The 19,034-nt window shown below is 48.0% G+C and overlaps 1 protein-coding gene across 2 annotated transcripts in view; it reads left to right on the forward strand.

Annotated features, from left to right (window-relative positions):
- Nucleotides 1–19,034, forward strand: part of PIK3C3 (phosphatidylinositol 3-kinase catalytic subunit type 3) — a 177,106-nt gene that overhangs the window by 74,097 nt on the left and 83,975 nt on the right. For both annotated transcript variants that reach the window (XM_044276294.1, XM_044276295.1), the window contains 4 exons: nt 6,014–6,081; nt 6,839–6,944; nt 15,338–15,454; nt 17,663–17,794. In XM_044276294.1, coding sequence (XP_044132229.1) covers nt 6,014–6,081; nt 6,839–6,944; nt 15,338–15,454; nt 17,663–17,794 — 423 coding nt within the window. The remainder of the gene's footprint in view (nt 1–6,013; nt 6,082–6,838; nt 6,945–15,337; nt 15,455–17,662; nt 17,795–19,034) is intronic.

Genomic DNA, 19,034 nt, shown 5'->3' on the forward strand with positions numbered 1-19,034 from the left:
GCTGGCTTCCGCCGTGGGCCATCTTATTAACAATATCCGTGATACCTTTAAGATTCACGATGATCCTCCTGATCCTGAAAAAAACTGTGTTTCCTTTTTTCGCCAGAAGCAGGCGTCTGCGGTTTTTCCCCTCCATGCTGACTTTTCGTCAGTGGTTTCTAAGGCCTGGGCCCGTCCTGATGCACGTTTTACCCCGCCGAAAAAGTTAGATGTCTGTTATCCGTTCCCGGCGGATTGCATTACAAACTGGGCGTCACCTCCTAAGGTCGACCCCCCTGTGGCCCGTTTGTCCAAAAGCACGGCTATTCCCGTCGCAGATGGTTCTTCCTTACAATCCACTGAGGATCGCCGTATAGAGGCCCTTACAAAGGGTATCTTTGCGGCTTCCGGGTCCGCTCTTAGGCCGGTCTTTGCTTCCGCTTGGGCTGGAAAAGCGGTTTCAGAGTGGGCGTCTCAGCTGGATCTGGAGCTTGAATCCGACGTTCCTATTCAAGACCTCCGTGCTCTGGCTCAACTTATCGTTCAGGCCGGTAAATTTGTATGTGAAGCATCCCTGGATGCGGGGGCTCTCATTGCCCGTTCATCTGCCCTGGCCGTTTCGGCTAGGAGGGAGCTTTGGTTAAAGGTTTGGTCGGCGGACGCCGCGTCAAAGCGGTCTCTTGCTAGCCTTCCCTTCACTGGTTCCCGTTTGTTCGGGACCCGCTTGGATGAAATCATCTCTGAAGCCACGGGGGGGGGAAGAGTACTCATCTTCCCCAATCTAAGGCTAGGAGCGCCACTCGTGGTCGTCCCACCTTCTCCCGCTTCAGGTCTTCTCGTAGGGCTCCCGCGCCTCGCACCACTTCAGGTCCGCCCACTAACTCTGTCCAGGACAGGCGTAAAAAACCCTTTTTTCGGACTCAGCCCTCCTGGCGCAAGTCGCAACCTGCTCGCCCTCCCGCGGCCAAGCAGACCCCCGCCTGAAGGTGCGTCCCCGCCCACCCGGGTGGGGGGACGTCTCCTCCTGTTCAGGGACTTCTGGCAGGCGCACGTCTCCGACGCCTGGGCTCTCGAAGTTGTGTCTTCCGGGTACAAGCTCGAGTTTGCGTCCCTTCCCCCAGTTCGGTTCTTTCGTTCCCGGGTTCCCCAGGATCCCCGAGGGGCGGCCGATTTCTTTACTGCCGTTCACACCCTTCTGGACAAAGGGGTCATCGCCCCGGTTCCGATGGGAGACAGGTTCAAGGGGTTCTATTCGAACCTTTTTGTAGTCCCCAAAAAGGAGGGTTCGGTTCGTCCCATTCTGGATCTAAAACGGCTGAACCGTTTCCTTCGTCTTCAGCGATTCCGGATGGAGTCTCTCAGGTCGGTGGTGGCCTCTCTGGAAAAGGGGGAGTTCCTGGCATCTATCGATATCCAGGACGCCTACCTTCATATTCCAATCGCGCAGTGTCATCAGTGCTTTCTGCGCTTTGCAGTGGGGTCCGACCACTACCAGTTCGTTGCCCTCCCCTTCGGGCTGGCGACGGCCCCTCGTGTTTTCACGAAGGTCCTTGCTCCTGTCCTCGCCTTACTTCGTTCCAGGGGAGTTTTTCTACTTCCGTATCTGGACGATCTCCTAATCAAGGCGCCTTCTCTGTCACTGACTTCCACCAGTGTGGATCTCTCGCTACAAACCTTACGCCGGTTCGGTTGGATTATCAACCTCCCCAAATCCTCTCTTGTTCCATCCAGGCAATTGGTCTTTCTGGGGATGCTGCTGGATACGGATGCAGCGGTGGTTCGACTTCCGTCGGAGAAGCGCCAGCTCCTTCATCGGTCGGTTCCGAGCCTTCTGTCCCTCCGCCATCCTTCCTTCCGGTTCAGCATGCGGGTTTTGGGACAGATGGTGTCCTGCTTCGAAGCGATTCCTTACGCACAGTATCACTCCCGCACCTTTCAGACGGCCATTCTGTCCGCCTGGGACAAGTCCCAGGAGAGTCTGGATCGACATTTTCCCCTTTCCCCCCAGGTTCGCTCCTCTCTCCTCTGGTGGCTGCGACCCCCTCTCCAGGGGAAGTCTTTCCTGCCAATAACTTGGTTGGTGATTACCACCGATGCCAGTCTGGGGGGTTGGGGGGGAGTGTTTCCTCCTCGGTCCGTCCAAGGCACTTGGTCTCCATCGGAGTCCAGACTGCCGATCAACGTTCTGGAGCTGAGGGCCATCCTCCTCTCGCTCCGGCATTGGACTTCGTTGCTTCAGGGTCGCCCAGTTCGGGTCCAATCGGACAATGCCACGGCTGTGGCGTACATAAATCATCAGGGGGGCACTCGCAGCGCGGTGGCGATGAGGGAGGTGTCTCTAATCCTTCGCTGGGCGGAGGTTCATGTTCCTGCCCTTTCAGCCATTTACATCCCGGGGGTGGACAATTGGGCGGCGGATTTCCTCAGCCGGACGACGATCGACCCGGGAGAGTGGTCTCTGCACCCCGACGTCTTCGAGTCTCTTTGTCTCCGTTGGGGTCGTCCGGACGTGGATCTCATGGCCTCCAGATTCAACCACAAACTTCCCACCTACATGGCCAGGGCCAAGGATCCGGACGCTTACGGCGCGGATGCGCTCGTCCTCCCCTGGACGGAGTTTTCGCTCCTCTACGTGTTTCCGCCCCTGCCTCTTCTTCCGCGGGTCCTTCGGAAGATCGCGGCGGAGGGCACGCCAGCAATCCTGATAGCCCCGGACTGGCCGCGTCGTCCTTGGTACGCCGACCTTATGTTGCTTCTGGCAGACGCTCCCTTGTCTCTGCCTCTCAGAGAAGACCTCCTCTCTCAGGGGCCGATCTTCCACCAGCATTTAGGGTCGCTACGTTTAGCGGCGTGGCTATTGAAACAGCGGTCTTGACGCGGCGGGGGTTTTCTGCTGACGTGGTCCGTACCATGATTCGTGCGCGAAAACCAGCATCGTCCAGGATTTATTACCGTACCTGGCGGGCCTATTTAACCTTCTGCGAGACCTTGGGGATTCCTCCTCTGCGTTTTTCCCTTCCCACGGTTTTATCCTTTTTGCAGTCTGGTCTGGATCTGGGCTTGGGTCTCAGTACCCTGAAGGGTCAGATTTCGGCTCTTTCGGTCCTTTTTCAGCGCCCTCTGGCTCCGCTCGGTCCGGTTAAGACCTTTCTGCAGGGGGTTGCTCACTGTGCTCCCCCGTATGGCCCTTCCGTTCCTGCTTGGGATCTTAACGTTGTACTGACGGCTCTCCAATCTTCCCCTTTCGAGCCTCTGCGCAAGGTTTCCCCTCGCTTGCTGTCTTGCAAAGTTTTCTTCCTCGTCGCCATCACGTCTCTTCGGCGTGTGTCTGAGTTGGCGGCTCTTTCTTGCGTGGAGCCCTTCTTGGTTTTTCACCAGGACAAGGTGGTTCTCCGCCCAGTTCCAGATTTTCTTCCGAAGGTGGTGTCCGCCTTTCATCTGAATGAAGATATTGTCCTTCCTTCTCTGTGTCCGTCCCCGTCTCATCCTCGGGAACGGGATCTTCACCGTCTGGATGTTGTTCGGGCTCTGAGGATCTACCTGGATGTGACCAGACCCTTTCGACGCTCGGATTCTCTGTTTGTGGTTCCGGAGGGTCCACGCAGGGGGCTGGCGGCGTCTAAGGTGGTTGTTGCCCGCTTCCTCAAGATGGCTATCATTGAGGCTTACCGTGCTAAGGGCAGGGAACCGCCCTTTGGTGTTACCGCTCATTCTACCAGAGCGGTCGGGGCTTCCTGGGCTCAGCGTAATCGTGCTTCGGCTGAACAGTTGTGCAAAGCGGCCACCTGGTCTTCTTTGCACACGTTCACCAAGTTTTACAGGGTGAACACTTATGCATCGGCGGATGCTGCTTTGGGCCGCCTGGTCTTGCAGGCGGCGGTGCCTTAATGCTTATGGTGCTTTGTTCGCCTTGGATTGTGGTCCCTCCCTATTTGTGGACTGCTTTTGAACGTCCCAAGGTTTTCCTGTGTCCCCCAAGGAATTGGGCGAGAAAACGAGATTTTTGTATAACTTACCAGTAAAATCTCTTTCTCGCTCTTCCTTGGGGGACACAGCACCCACCCATTGTTTTAGTTGCCCTGACGGGTGTTTTTGACTTGTTGGTGTTGCTTTGGTTACTCCTTGCCTTTGTTTTTCACTACTTGGGCACATAACTGGAAGTCTCTCTCTCCAGGCTGAGGGTATAGCTGCTGGAGGAGGGGCTTAACAGTCTTTTACTTAGTGTCACGCCTCCTATGGAGATGAGCTATACCCAAGGTTTTCCTGTGTCCCCCAAGGAAGAGCGAGAAAGAGATTTTACTGGTAAGTTATACAAAAATCTCGTTTTTTTTTTTTCATGGACATAGGAAAAAAAGTTTGCTATTTTTACGAACAGTCTAGAAATTGGACAGTGACATGACCATGCTCCTAGTGTTTTATCTCCGGCTTGTGTGAATGTATTTTGAAGATGTGGTTATCTCCCCTTCTCCCTCCCTGATGTACTGGACATTACAGACCACATGCTTCTAACTCCACTGTTCCGTGGCTCTCCGCCTCCCTCTGTGTCTCAAGAAGGATCATGTTTCAAATGCTGCCAATAGAGTGTATAAGGATAGCAGAACAGACAGAATTATTTTTAAATAGTCATAGAGGAACATGCAGAGAGGTGTAAATAGAGGCAATGTTTGTGAAATAGGAGAGAACGGTATCCCTTTACATTGGGATCCCACTCACAACAAGCCCTAGCAGCATCAAAACAAAGGTGCAGCACAGAGATGGCCAAGACACTGAAAAATAACTACTTCCGACCTATTACAAAAAAACTAAATGGCTGCACACCATTATATATGCAAACAATAGAGCTAAGGAATGGGGGTCATTCTAGATAAGTGGTACAATACCGACTATAAATGAGTAATGGAAGCTCTTAGCGCACATACGTGTCGGGCCCACCTACCAAGCTTCAAGGTGGCTTCTGCAGATGGGTCCCTATCACTAAAGATACTGCCTCACTTTGGACTTACTAAAGTCTCCAATATTCAGGGCAGTGGAGGAACCAGCTACAAAAGTACTCTGCTCAGAAGTCCCAGGTAGATGGGCGTGTCCAGTCTAAAAGGGGTGCCACCCCCAATATATTGCAAGAAAATTTAGACTAAAACCTTCAGAATCACAGCTGCATATCCATGAAGCAAACATAATTACAAAAAAACTAAATGGCTGCACACCATTATATATGCAAACAATAGAGCTAAGGAATGGGGGTCATTCTAGATAAAAGTGGTACAATACCGACTATAAATGAGTAATGGAAGCTCTTAGCGCACATACGTGTCGGGCCCACCTACCAAGCGTCAAGGTGGCTTCCGTACTTCCGACCTATGGTGGCATCATCTGGTGAACATTCAGACAACTATAGGTGCTGCTCCTTAAATTCTCTCTCTTGCTTTTCTGTTGTAACAGCCTTATCTCTTCTGGGAAAAAATGCCACTAGATTTTAGAACCTGGCCTCCAGGATTTGCGTTTATTCATCCAGAATATTATTAGTAAGGTCTAGCACTGATGTTGGGTGATTAAAGTCTGGTTTTCATTCGTTGTTCTAAGTCATCCCAAACCTTCTCGAGGGAAGTGGAGGTCAAGACTGTGAGGTGCAGTTTTTCCACATTAAGGCCATTCATGGATCTGGTTGTCAGAGGTGTTCAGGGCCATGGAAACCGAGTAATCTTTGCTACGCTGTCTCCGCAACTCCTATTAATTTCTATGGGAGTTATGGAAACAGAGTAGCGCAACCTCTTCGGGTGTTTCTGTAACCCCAGCTACCTCTGGTTGCCGCATACGACAGGTATTCCAATCTCAGCCATGAATTTTAGGACATCATAATTGTCTAGAATGGCATTATATAGAGAGTATATGATATTATGCTTGACAGTATGCATATTTTACAAGAGGGCTTGGTTGAATTGAATAAAAAATATATATCAGAAGTGTTCATGTATTTGTGGCCATATTTTCTCTATTTTTCACTTCCAATATACTCACTCTTATCTTTTCCTTACAGCAAGATCTCTGCACCTTCCTCATCTCCAGGGCCTGCAAGAACTCCACCTTGGCCAACTACTTGTACTGGTGTGTACTTATTTACTGACTGCTTAGACTGGCCACGCCAACTAGAAGGGGGATGTATTAAGATTGGTGTTTCTGATGCCAGTCTTTCTATCAAAGCTCGCTGGTGTATGATGCGCCAAAGCACAGCCTCCTAATAATTCTGGCACATTCCCCGGGGGGGTCCGTGCAACAGAAAATGAAATCTACGCCAGAAAAGAGCTGGAGTAGCTTCCAGGTGTAATGTGACCAGTTTTCTTTAGTGTTAAATGTGTTTGGCCGCAGAGGAACCAACCACCTTCTCCCACCCATATCCTTCCCACTTCTTACAAAAATAGCAAGGGTGTTAAAAAATGATGATATTTGCACATTTTGGCTCAAATTGGAACTTATGCTACAGTTTGACTTTTATGTGAAACCTGGCATCAGGTAAACCTGCTGCCTGAGGCAAAAACTGAAACTGCGCCCCAAACTGTTTCAAAACTGAAACTGCGCCCCAAACTGCGCTGCAAGCAGCGTTTTGGTGTCCGCCTCCAGAGCGGAATGGAGGCTGAACGGAGCCAAACTGATGCATTCTGAGCGGATCCTTATCCATTCAGAATGCATTGGGGCTGAACTGATCCGTTTTGGGCCGCTTGTGAGAGCCCTGAAACGGATCTCACAAGCGGACCCGGAAACGCCAGTGTGAAAGTAGCCCTATGTGTGTGGCACACCTACAGTAATTTCCTTTCTGCTAGATACAAGATATGTAATTGTAGGTGTAATGTGTTTTCTTTTGCAGGTATGTTATTGTGGAATGTGAAGACCAGGACACTCAGATGAGAGACCCTAAGACCCATGAGATGTACCTTAACGTCATGAGACGCTTCAGTCAGGCGCTTTTAAAGGTAACTCCTCGAAGTGGCCCACAATTGCGAGATGTAGGAAACTTTGAAAAGCCAATATCTCCCTCGTAAAGTCTATTGTGCCCACCTTCCTGCCACTTACCATTGCCTGAATGGCTGTCATAGGTCCTTCAGATCGCTATCTCTTTTCTCCAGTCACATTTTGTGGGATAGTTGCTCTCATTGAAGAGACTCCGCACTATATGGACGTCTATTTTCAGGCTGTGCTCCATGGGAAATAAAGTATGCAGATTAGCTCCTATATAGCTGACCCACCGGTAGACTGCTGATTTGTGGCTCCTGCTTGTTATCTGTACAGAACAGGCTGGCTGGATAATAAGATGCCTTAGACGCAGCTCACAAGGTACTGCCTCTCATTGAAGAAACTCTGCGGTGTATGGAGACTTATTTTTAAGCAATGCTCCATGGGAAAGGCATACAAATTAGCTTATCTTAGCCAGACCAGGGATCCATCTGTAATCGGCAGGTTTCCTGTCCTCATTAGTACAGAGGAGGGTATGCTGTGCTGTGTCCAACAAATGCAGTCTTGTCTATGGGTTTGTCAGGTCATGCGTTCCTAGCAACCACTCAGCCAAAGTGGTGCAATATTGAGTGAATGGAAGGAGGCGGATGCTTTGCAGGTATTAAACCAAACCCATCTCTGTCCCACCTCATTTACCAGATTTTTCTAGAAATAGATTCCTTAAAGTGTAACTGTCATATTTTTTTATTTGCTAGTTTATTAGAGCTAGGCATGTGTACCTGAGTTAGTCTGTCAATGATTGTCAAAAGGTCTGTAATTACCTTATAATAACAGCTTTCATTAATGTCCTTTATCCCTTTCAATTTGTCCCTTAAAAGACCGTTGCTATGTCTTTTCTGTCTCCAACTCAGTGTAGAGAGAACACAGAGGTGCGGTCCTCCACACTGCGTGTCTGTTTGTAGATAGTATCAGGCTTCAGAGTGAGGAGGCGTGTCTCTCAGTAATCCAATCTGATTGGCTGGCAGGGAGCTGCTGGCTAAAGCAAGTGTGTATGGGAAGTGAAGGAAGGCAGTTTTGGCCTCAGAGAACTGGCAGAGGGAGGTATCTTGAGAAGAGTATCATAATGCAGGCTTCAAAACTGTGGTAACTATGGGAAAAGCTCAAGGAAAACAGTGGTACATGAAGAAACGAAATATTGCCTTATGCAGAATGCTGCAGCAGCAGTAACATGTGCTAAAATTGATTTATTTTTATGAAAACATGACAGTTTAATATCATGAATAGCATCTGACATTATCTGGTGCATCTTGTTAGGGTTTTTCTAATGCAGCTAGCCCCTCATGCTGTCTAATTGTACTCTACAACTGGTAACTACTTTGTATAGGACTTGGATCTCTGACCTCACTGGTCCCTACATACTAGGCCTGCACGATATATCGCCAAAGCAATCCTATCGCGATAATCGCCGATTGCGATATGGCGATTTGGCCGACCCAAAAATGCTGCGATTATTTTTTGCTTTATAAGACACACTGTGCGTCTCATAAAGCGATGGTTTACTTTTTACGTGGCTGACACTGATGTATCACCGGCCGCTATGCTGCACAGTGCGGCCGGCGATACTTCAGTTACAGTGCGGGGAGGGGCGAGGGGCTGGAGGCAAGTTGTGGCGGGCCCCGCACACATAACTGTCTTTGTATCGAAAGTCTTTCTTTACTGCTGAAACAATCGCTCTCCTGTTGATAAACTCCTATTGATAAAATCACCAGCCTCTGTACTCCCTATGAATGCACTGCAGCGAGCGGGCCGGCCGGCGCATGACTTCAGTCAGTCGCGCTCCTGCTTCATTAATGAAGTGGGAGGAGCGTGACTGACTAAGTGACGTCAGCCATGCCGTCAGCCGGGCCGGCCCGCTCGCTGCAGTGCATTCATAGTGAATACAGAGGCTGGTGATTTTATCAATAGGAGTTTATTAATAGGAGAGGGATTGTTTCAGCGGTAAAGAAAGACTTTGCATAAAAAGACAGTTATGTGCGCTGTTTAGGACACATGAGGGGACATTAATAAAGTAATGCTATGACACATAGGGCCATGAGGGGGACCAGCATAATATGCTATATGTGTGTCATTCACACATAAAGCAACTTATGCTGGCCCCCCTCATGGCCCTATGTGTCATAGCACACATCCCCCATAACAGTGCATCATCCACAGATCCACCCCCCATAACAGTGCTTCGTCCATAGGTCCCCCTTAACAGTGCCATCCAAAGAATCCCTCATAACAGTGTCATCCAAAGAATCCCTCATAACAGTGCCAACAACAGATCCCCATAACAGTGCCAACCACAGATCCCCATAACAGTGCCATCCACAGATCCCCATAACAGTGCCATCCACAGATCCCCATAACAGTGCCATCCACAGATCCCCATAACAGTGTCATCCACAGAGCTCCCATAACAGTGCCAACCACAGATCCCCATAACTGTGCCAACCACAGATCCCCATAACTGTGCCAACCACAGATCCCCATAACTGTGCCAACCACAGATCCCCAGAAATGTGCCAACCACAGATCCCCATAACTGTGCCAACCACAGATCCCCATAACTGTGCCAACCACAGATCCCCATAACTGTGCCAACCACAGATCCCCATAACTGTGCCAACCACAGATCCCCATAACTGTGCCAACCACAGATCCCCATAACTGTGCCAACCACAGATCCCCATAACTGTGCCAACCACAGATCCCTCATAACTGTGCCAACCACAGATCCCTCATAACTGTGCCAACCACAGATCCCTCATAACAGTGCCATCCACAGATCCCTCATAACAGTGCCATCCACAGATCCTTCATAACAGTGCCATCCACAGATCCTTCATAACAGTGCCATCCACAGATCCTTCATAACAGTGCCATCCACAGATCCTTCATAACAGTGCCATCCACAGATCCTTCATAACAGTGCCATCCACAGATCCTTCATAACAGTGCCATCCACAGACCCTTCATAACAGTGCCATCCACAGATCCTTCATAACAGTGTCATCCACAGATCCTCTCTATAACAGTGTCATCCACAGATCCTCTCCATAACAGTGTCATCCACAGATTCCCCATAACAGTGTGTCATCCAAAGAATCCCTCATAACAGTGTCATCCACAGATCCCCATAACTGTGCCAACCACAGATCCCCATAACTGTGCCAACCACAGATCCCCATAACTGTGCCAACCACAGATCCCCATAACTGTGCCAACCACAGATCCCCATAACTGTGCCAACCACAGATCCCCATAACTGTGCCAACCACAGATCCCTCATAACAGTGCCATCCACAGATCCCTCATAACAGTGCCATCCACAGATCCTTCACAACAGTGCCATCCACAGATCCTTCATAACAGTGCCATCCACAGATCCTTCATAACAGTGCCATCCACAGATCCTTCATAACAGTGCCATCACAGATCCTTCATAACAGTCCATCCACAGATCCATCATAACAGTGCCATCCACAGATCCTTCATAACAGTGCCATCCACAGATCCTTCATAACAGTGCCATCCACAGATCCTTCATAACAGTGCCATCCACAGATCCTTCATAACAGTGTCATCCACAGATCCTCTCTATAACAGTGTCATCCACAGATCCTCTCCATAACAGTGTCATCCACAGATTCCCCATAACAGTGTGTCATCCAAAGAATCCCTCATAACAGTGTCATCCACAGATCCCCATAACTGTGCCAACCACAGATCCCCATAACTGTGCCAACCACAGATCCCCATAACTGTGCCAACCACAGATCCCCATAACTGTGCCAACCACAGATCCCCATAACAGTGCCAACCACAGATCCCCATAACAGTGCCAACCACAGATCCCCATAACAGTGCCAACCACAGATCCCCATAACAGTGTCATCCACACATCCTTCAAGACAGTGCCATCCAAAGAATCCCTCATAACAGTGCCAATCCTCCCCATAACAGTGCCAACCACAGATCCCCATAACAGTGCCAACCACAGATCCCCATAACAGTGCCAACCACAGATCCCCATAACAGTGCCAACCACAGATCCCCATAACAGTGCCAACCACAGATCCCCATAACAGTGCCAACCACAGATCCCCATAACAGTGCCAACCACAGATCCCCATAACAGTGCCAACCACAGATCCCCATAACAGTGCCAACCACAGATCCTTCATAACAGTGCCATCCACAGATCCTTCATAACAGTGCCATCCACAGATCCTTCATAACAGTGCCATCCACAGATCCTTCATAACAGTGCCATCCACAGATCCTTCATAACAGTGCCATCCACAGATCCTTCATAACAGTGCCACCCACAGATCCTTCATAACAGTGTCATCCACAGATCCTCTCTATAACAGTGTCATCCACAGATCCTCTCCATAACAGTGTCATCCACAGATTCCCCATAACAGTGTGTCATCCAAAGAATCCCTCATAACAGTGTCATCCACAGATCCCCATAACTGTGCCAACCACAGATCCCCATAACTGTGCCAACCACAGATCCCCATAACAGTGTCATCCACAGAGCCCCATAACAGTGTCATCCACAGAGCCCCATAACAGTGCCATCCACAGAGCCCCATAACAGTGCCATCCACAGATCTCCATAACAGTGTCATCCACAGATCCTTCAAGACAGTGCCATCCAAAGAATCCCTCATAACAGTGCCATCCAAAGAATCCCTCATAACAGTGCCAACTACAGATCCCCATAACAGTGCCATCCACAGATCCCCATAACAGTGCCAACCACAGATCCCCATAACAGTGCCAACCACAGATCCCCATAACAGTGCCAACCACAGATCCCCATAACAGTGCCAACCACAGATCCCCATAACAGTGCCAACCACAGATCCCCATAACAGTGCCAACCACAGATCCTTCATAACAGTGCCATCCACAGATCATTCATAACAGTGCCATCCACAGATCCTTCATAACAGTGCCATCCACAGATCCTTCATAACAGTGCCATCCACAGATCCTTCATAACAGTGCCACCCACGGATCCTTCATAACAGTGCCACCCACGGATCCTTCATAACAGTGCCACCCACGGATCCTTCATAACAGTGCCACCCACGGATCCTTCATAACAGTGCCACCCACGGATCCTTCATAACAGTGCAATCCACGGATCCTTCATAACAGTGCCATCCACAGATCCTTCATAACAGTGCCATCCACAGATCCTTCATAACAGTGCCACCCACAGATCCTTCATAACAGTGTCATCCACAGATCCTCTCTATAACCGTGTCATCCACAGATCCTCTCCATAACAGTGTCATCCACAGATTCCCCATAACAGTGTGTCATCCAAAGAATCCCTCATAACAGTGTCATCCAAAGAATCCCTCATAACAGTGTCATCCACAGATCCCCATAACTGTGCCAACCACAGATCCCCATAACTGTGCCAACCACAGATCCCCATAACTGTGCCAACCACAGATCCCCATAACAGTGTCATCCACAGATCCCCATAACAGTGTCATCCACAGATCCCCATAACAGTGCCATCCACAGAGCCCCATAACAGTGCCATCCACAGATCCCCATAACAGTGTACTCCACAGATCCCCATAACAGTGCCATCCACAGAGCCCCATAACAGTGCCATCCACAGATCCCCATAACAGTGTCATCCACAGATCCTTCAAGACAGTGCCATCCAAAGAATCCCTCATAACAGTGCCATCCAAAGAATCCCTCATAACAGTGCCAACTACAGATCCCCATAACAGTGCCATCCACAGATCCCCATAACAGTGCCAACCACAGATCCCCATAACAGTGCCAACCACAGATCCCCATAACAGTGCCAACCACAGATCCCCATAACAGTGCCAACCACAGATCCTTCATAACAGTGCCATCCACAGATCATTCATAACAGTGCCATCCACAGATCATTCATAACAGTGCCATCCACAGATCATTCATAACAGTGCCATCCACGGATCCTTCATAACAGTGCCATCCACGGATCCTTCATAACAGTGCCATCCACGGATCCTTCATAACAGTGCCATCCACGGATCCTTCATAACAGTGCCATCCACGGATCCTTCATAACAGTGCCATCCACGGATCCTTCATAACAGTGCCACCCACGGATCCTTCATAACAGTGCCACCCACGGATCCTTCATAACAGTGCCATCCACAAATCCTTCATAACAGTGCCATCCACGGATCCTTCATAACAGTGCCATCCACAGATCCTTCATAACAGTGCCATCCACAGATCCTTCATAACAGTGCCATCCACAGATCCTTCATAATAATGTCATACCCAGACCACCATTAGTTAAAAATCCACCAAAAGCACACATTCTGTTTCAAAATCTTTTTTTTTCTTTTTTTTTTCTCCTCAAAAACCTAGGTGCGTCTTATAATCAGGTGCATCGTATAAAGCAAAAAATACGGTACCTGGGTGACGGGTCACGGCATGGGCTCCTGTGGCGGCGTCAACGGCTCATAAGGGAAAATCCAAGCAAATAGACCTCTAGCACAATTCCCTTAAAATAATGCATTGCATATCGTTATCGCAATTTTTAGGGCCCTAATCGCAATCGCACAAAATTCCCATATCGTGCAGCCCTACTACATACCTTTCCTTCCTGAGACAATGACACCCCTATTCTCCCCGTCTTCTAGCTCTGCGTATTTCCATTCATCCTAGAAGCTCATATGACTTATTTCAGCAATGGGTTTGCCTTCCTTACCAGCCACTCAGTGTTGCTCTGCAAGCATCCCACCCCAGGACTTACATAGGACATTGCTGCCAACTCGATGGGGTGTTCCCACCTTAAGAAGTGATGGCACCCATCGCTGCTATGAATGTAGGAAGATGTTGCAGCACTGATTCCTCATTAGGGCCCTCCATTTGTCTTCCTGCACGGCAGTGCTCCATGGCACCAGGCAGTGCAGGGACTTGCAGCTGACCTCATTCACTTGAATGAGACGCCAGGGCACCTCTGTGCAGAGAAAACTGTGACGGGGCGTGCTGAGGGTCCCAGAGATTGTACCCTCCACGATGATATAATGACTTATCACTATGCCATAGAATTCTGATCGGTGGGGGCAGGGGGTTCAACCTATGGGACCCCAGGCAAGCTGGAGTATGAAGAGGCAGATGTCTCTTTTCCATATTTTCTATACAGCCAAGCACTCTGAGAAACTGGAACGCTGCTCCTTTCAAGTGAATGGAACGTGCATGGCTGGTATCCTTGAGGGTCACTGTGCAGAAAAAAGCCAGCGAAGGAGCCCAGTGCTGTGGCCAAAAATAAGTGCGGGGCAGGTGGTATTTGGACTTGTATCGATCATTGAGCAGTAGGTTATCGTTGCGAGGCACCATCACTTACTAATATGTTTTAAAGTGGCTGTCCCATTTCAGTTTGACAATCCATAATGAGGGTCTGATCTCTTTGGGCCAAGATTGAAGGGTCTTCAGTCATTCCAAGAGTTGGCTGCAGCCTGTTCTTCTATTCACTCATATGGAGAACAGCTTTACAAGTGTGGACAACCCACTGACCGGCAAGGAGGGCCCGGGGTTGGTCATTCTTCTGTTTTGACCTAAATGAGGCTACCAAATGTGTGCATTAGAGGGGTATTCAGTTATAATTCGTAATCCCCTATCCACAGTATAGGCGATAACTATTGCACTGGTAGGAGTGTGACTGCTGGGACCCCCACTGATCACGAAAAAGGGGGTCCCCATACCCTGAAATGGATGCAGGTCGAGCGTGCACCATACCACTCCATTTATTTTCTATGGTACTGACCGATATGGGGGATGACTTCTTATAACCGGAATACCCCTTTAAAGAAGCTTTCACAAAAAAATGTGTCTGACCTTTTAGAAAGGTACATGATGTAAACGGTAGTGAAGGTAATCTTTTTATCAGAGTCTGTATTTGTGAATTATCACCTCCCTTCTGATCCTCAGCTGTGTCAAATGACACTATGACTCTCCAAACACAGCGTCTTATGTGCAGGAAGCCACTTTCTCTATGTATTCCTATGGGAGCCTCAGTATTGTTTTCCTTTCTGCCCTGTGTCACATGACACAGCTGAGGATCAGAAGGGAGGTTATAACTCACAAATACAGTCACCAGTAAGAAGATTACCTTCACTGCAGTTTACATCATGTACCGAATCATGTTTTTAACAGGTCAGAGAATAACTATGTTTGTGGATTAGTAAGCCGTTACTGGCTCTTTGTATAGTCGCATCCTGCATCGAGGGGAGCCCAGGCTGCGATTTCATACAAGCAGACGCGACCGGCAGGAGAAGGCGAAACAAGTTCATTTGTGTGTTTTCCTTCCCCTTCCCTGCTGTAGGGCGATAAGTCTGTCAGAGTGATGCGCTCGCTGCTGGCGACACAGCAAACCTTTGTAGATAGACTGGTTCATCTCATGAAGGCAGTGCAGCGTGAAAGTGGCAACCGCAAAAAAAAGGTACGTGCCCATCTCTGCTCCTCACCCCCCAGTGCTCACAGCATCATTCTCCTCTCCTCTGCTGTCTTCGCTGTGTGTTACATCTGCCAATTGTTTCCAGCATTGTCACTTCTGTGTGATATGAGGGCTGAACCTGTATACAGATAGAGTAGAGTTCAGCTTGTCCTTGTCGATTCAGGTTCTGTAAATCTCTGGGACAAGGCTTGAGATTTATCTACAGACAGCCAAATACTATTAGCCAATTTATGTAATTATCTAATTTAATATCTAGATAGATAGATAAATAGATACTAGATAGTTATATATTAGATAATTGTATAGATAGATAGGAGATAAATACATATATATTAGTTAGATAGATAGGAGATAGATATTAGATAAATACATATATGATAGATATTAGATAGAAAAGATAGATATATTATGTAGGTAGATAGATAGATATGAGATAGATAAATACTATTCTGACTCCAAAGAAAAAAAATGTGGGGGGTTCAGTCCGCACAACCCTATGCAGGTGCTCATTGCTATGGCGAAATACAGATACAAACGCAATCGCACTCTGCAAACCAGCACTCTGCCCTGCCTTTATGCTGGATGTTGAATGAGGCATTGGTGTACATTTTGGCCAAAGCGTAATAAGCCACTCACCACGTCAAGGTCACCTCCATGAGTGGTCCCTCATGGTTGTAGTATATATTGGAGGCGTGGCGAATTCCATGCAGTCATGCACACCTGACCAGTTAGTCTGCCCTGGAGGCTGGTTTTAAAGTCAGTATAAAACTGAGTCTGCTTATATAGCACCTACCAGTAGCCATTTGGCTCCAGGAGAAGTATATAGTGGGCTCAGCATGCATGTTGGTACTTGCATCCCTGGATCTGATGAAAGCTGTAATGGCACCGGACGGGGTTAAAAGCAGAGTGTGCCTGGCGTGGATGCTGTACCTGCGCTCCCTGGACTTTGTGTGGCTGTCATGGCCCATAACAGGTAGGAACTAGTGTTAGGGACCACTCATGGAGGCGACATTGACGTGGTGAGTGGCTTATTACGCTTTGGCCAAAATGTACACCAATGCCTCATTCAACATCCAGCATAGAGGCAGGGCAGAGTGCTGGTTTGCAGAGTGCGATTGCATTTGTGTTTTTGCGTTTGTAACTATTCTGACTCCGCTTGTTGTAATAGCGATTTATCCCTAGTGAGACCTCTATGCCTGGCCTGTATAAGCAGATATAATCACTGCGGACAATCCTTATCAGATAGCTTGAACTCACCAACACCGAGTTTATCTGTGTAAGTTGCTTTATTCTGTAAGCCAGATAACACAGTACAGCAGAACGGATGGATTCCGGTATTGTGCGGTCAAAAGATGATGCTTTCGTAAGCGTACATGAGTATACATGTGTACCTGTGCATATGTCTGGAGCAGTATGAAGATACAGGAAGTGAAGTACACAGAGGAAGGGGTGGAGCAATGAAAGGAAATGAATCACAGATATCACGAACAAGAAAAACAAAGTGCATTACATAAAACGGCCACTAGATGGGAGCATATAACCCAATATAGAATATCATATGAATTAAACTATATAGATTTTAACTGCAGAGCAGCACAAATACATAGATAGATATTAAATAGCGGATGGATAGTAGATAGGTAATTAGATAGATAATAGATAATTGTATAGATAGATAGTAGATAAATACATATATATTAGATGGCTGATAGTAGATAGATAATGTAATAGATAGATATGAGATAGATAATAGATAATTGTATAGATAGATAGTAGATAAATACATATATGATAGATCAAACATGAAGATCAGGGTTAGTTCAGTAACCTGGTGTGCACTAGTCCCCGGGTCCCACACATTTCAGGACCTGTACATTGATGTTCTGACACCTACTGACTTGAGACTAGATAGGACCAGCAGACCTGTTATAGAACCAAATCTGGCTGCAATAAATGATCATTAATGATGAAATGAGATTAGAAGAAGGATTCCGGCATAGCCGTCACTCCCAGGTAAGTATAGGAACATTAGGGCGTCCCCCAGATTAGTAACCTCTGTGGTAATGTTGTAATCCTGTAGTCTATTACTAATGATCCATCGTGACTTCTTCCTATCTGGGTCTCTCTCAGTAAGATGAATGTGGCCCCACAGACTCGCCTGTCATCTCTGTGCTTGTGTTTATGGTGTTCCAGAACGAGCGGCTCCAGGCTTTACTGGCAGATAATGAGAAGATGAACCTCTCAGAGATTGAACCCATTCCTCTACCACTGGAGCCTCAGGTGAAGATCCGAGGGATCATCCCAGAGAAAGCCACTCTGTTCAAGGTAAATACCACAATCTCATAGCCTACTTCTGGCTCCAGTGAAAACGCAGATTGGCCGTGGTGCGGGGTACTGCCCCTCCCTACCCCCCTGCTATTTTTGATATTGATGGCCTTTTCCTGAGGGATAGGCCATTTATATTTTTCTCTTTAAACTTCCTGGCCATGCAGCTTTCACTCATGGCCTTGGCAAGCCCGCTCCCCGCCGTATCCCACAGGCCCGGCCCCTGACAGGTTACACTGTGCCTATTGTGGATTCTAGGGAATTTGGAACAGGCACAAGCCATAGGGCCCACAGGACTCATAGCCGGCACCACCCCCTCCTTCTCGCCGCTCTGCTGCTGCCGGAAGAGGAAAACACAACTGCACTGCAGCGAGAAGGAAGTGGCGGCGCAAGCTTGGAGTCCTCCTGTCCTGGTTACTTTACCGAGCACTGGGTCACAACATGGTCTGTACCTGCAGGTGAGATCTACTACATTGCCTGCACACCGAGAATTATCACTGTGTTATCTCTGGTATTACATAGGACTGCAGGTAACATCTACTACATTGCCTGCACACAGAGAGTTATCACTGTGTTATCTGGGGTGTTACATAGGACTGCAGGTAACATCTACTACATTATCTGTACTCAGAGAGTTATCATGGTGTTATCTGTGGTGTTACATAGGACTGCAGGTAACATCTACTACATTATCTGTACTCAGAGAGTTATTACTGTGTTATCTGTGGTGTTACATAGGACTGCAGGTGATATATACTACATTATCTGTAGTAAGAGAGTTATCGCTGTGTTATCTGTGGTGTTACATAGGACTGCAAGTGACATCTACTACCTTGTCTGTACTCGGAGAGCTATCACTGTGTTATCTGCAGTGTTACATAGGACTGCAGGTGACATCTACTACATTATCTGTACATAGAGAGTTATCACTGTGTTATCTGTGGCGTTACATAGGACTGTAGGTAACATCTACTACCTTGTCTGTACTCGGAGAGCTATCACTGTGTTATCTGCAGTGTTACATAGGACTGCAGGTGACATCTACTACATTATCTGTACATAGAGAATTATCGCTGTGTTATCTGGGGTGTTACATAGGACTGCAGGTGAGATCTACTACATTGCCTGCACACAGAGACTTATCACTGTGTTATCTCTGGTATTACATAGGACTGCAGGTAACATCTACTACATTGCCTGCACACAGAGAGTTATTACTGTGTTATCTGTGGTGTTACAT

Source organism: Bufo gargarizans, chromosome 1 (genome assembly GCF_014858855.1).
Source record: "Bufo gargarizans isolate SCDJY-AF-19 chromosome 1, ASM1485885v1, whole genome shotgun sequence".
In the NCBI taxonomy this organism is placed as follows: Eukaryota; Metazoa; Chordata; class Amphibia; order Anura; family Bufonidae; genus Bufo; species Bufo gargarizans.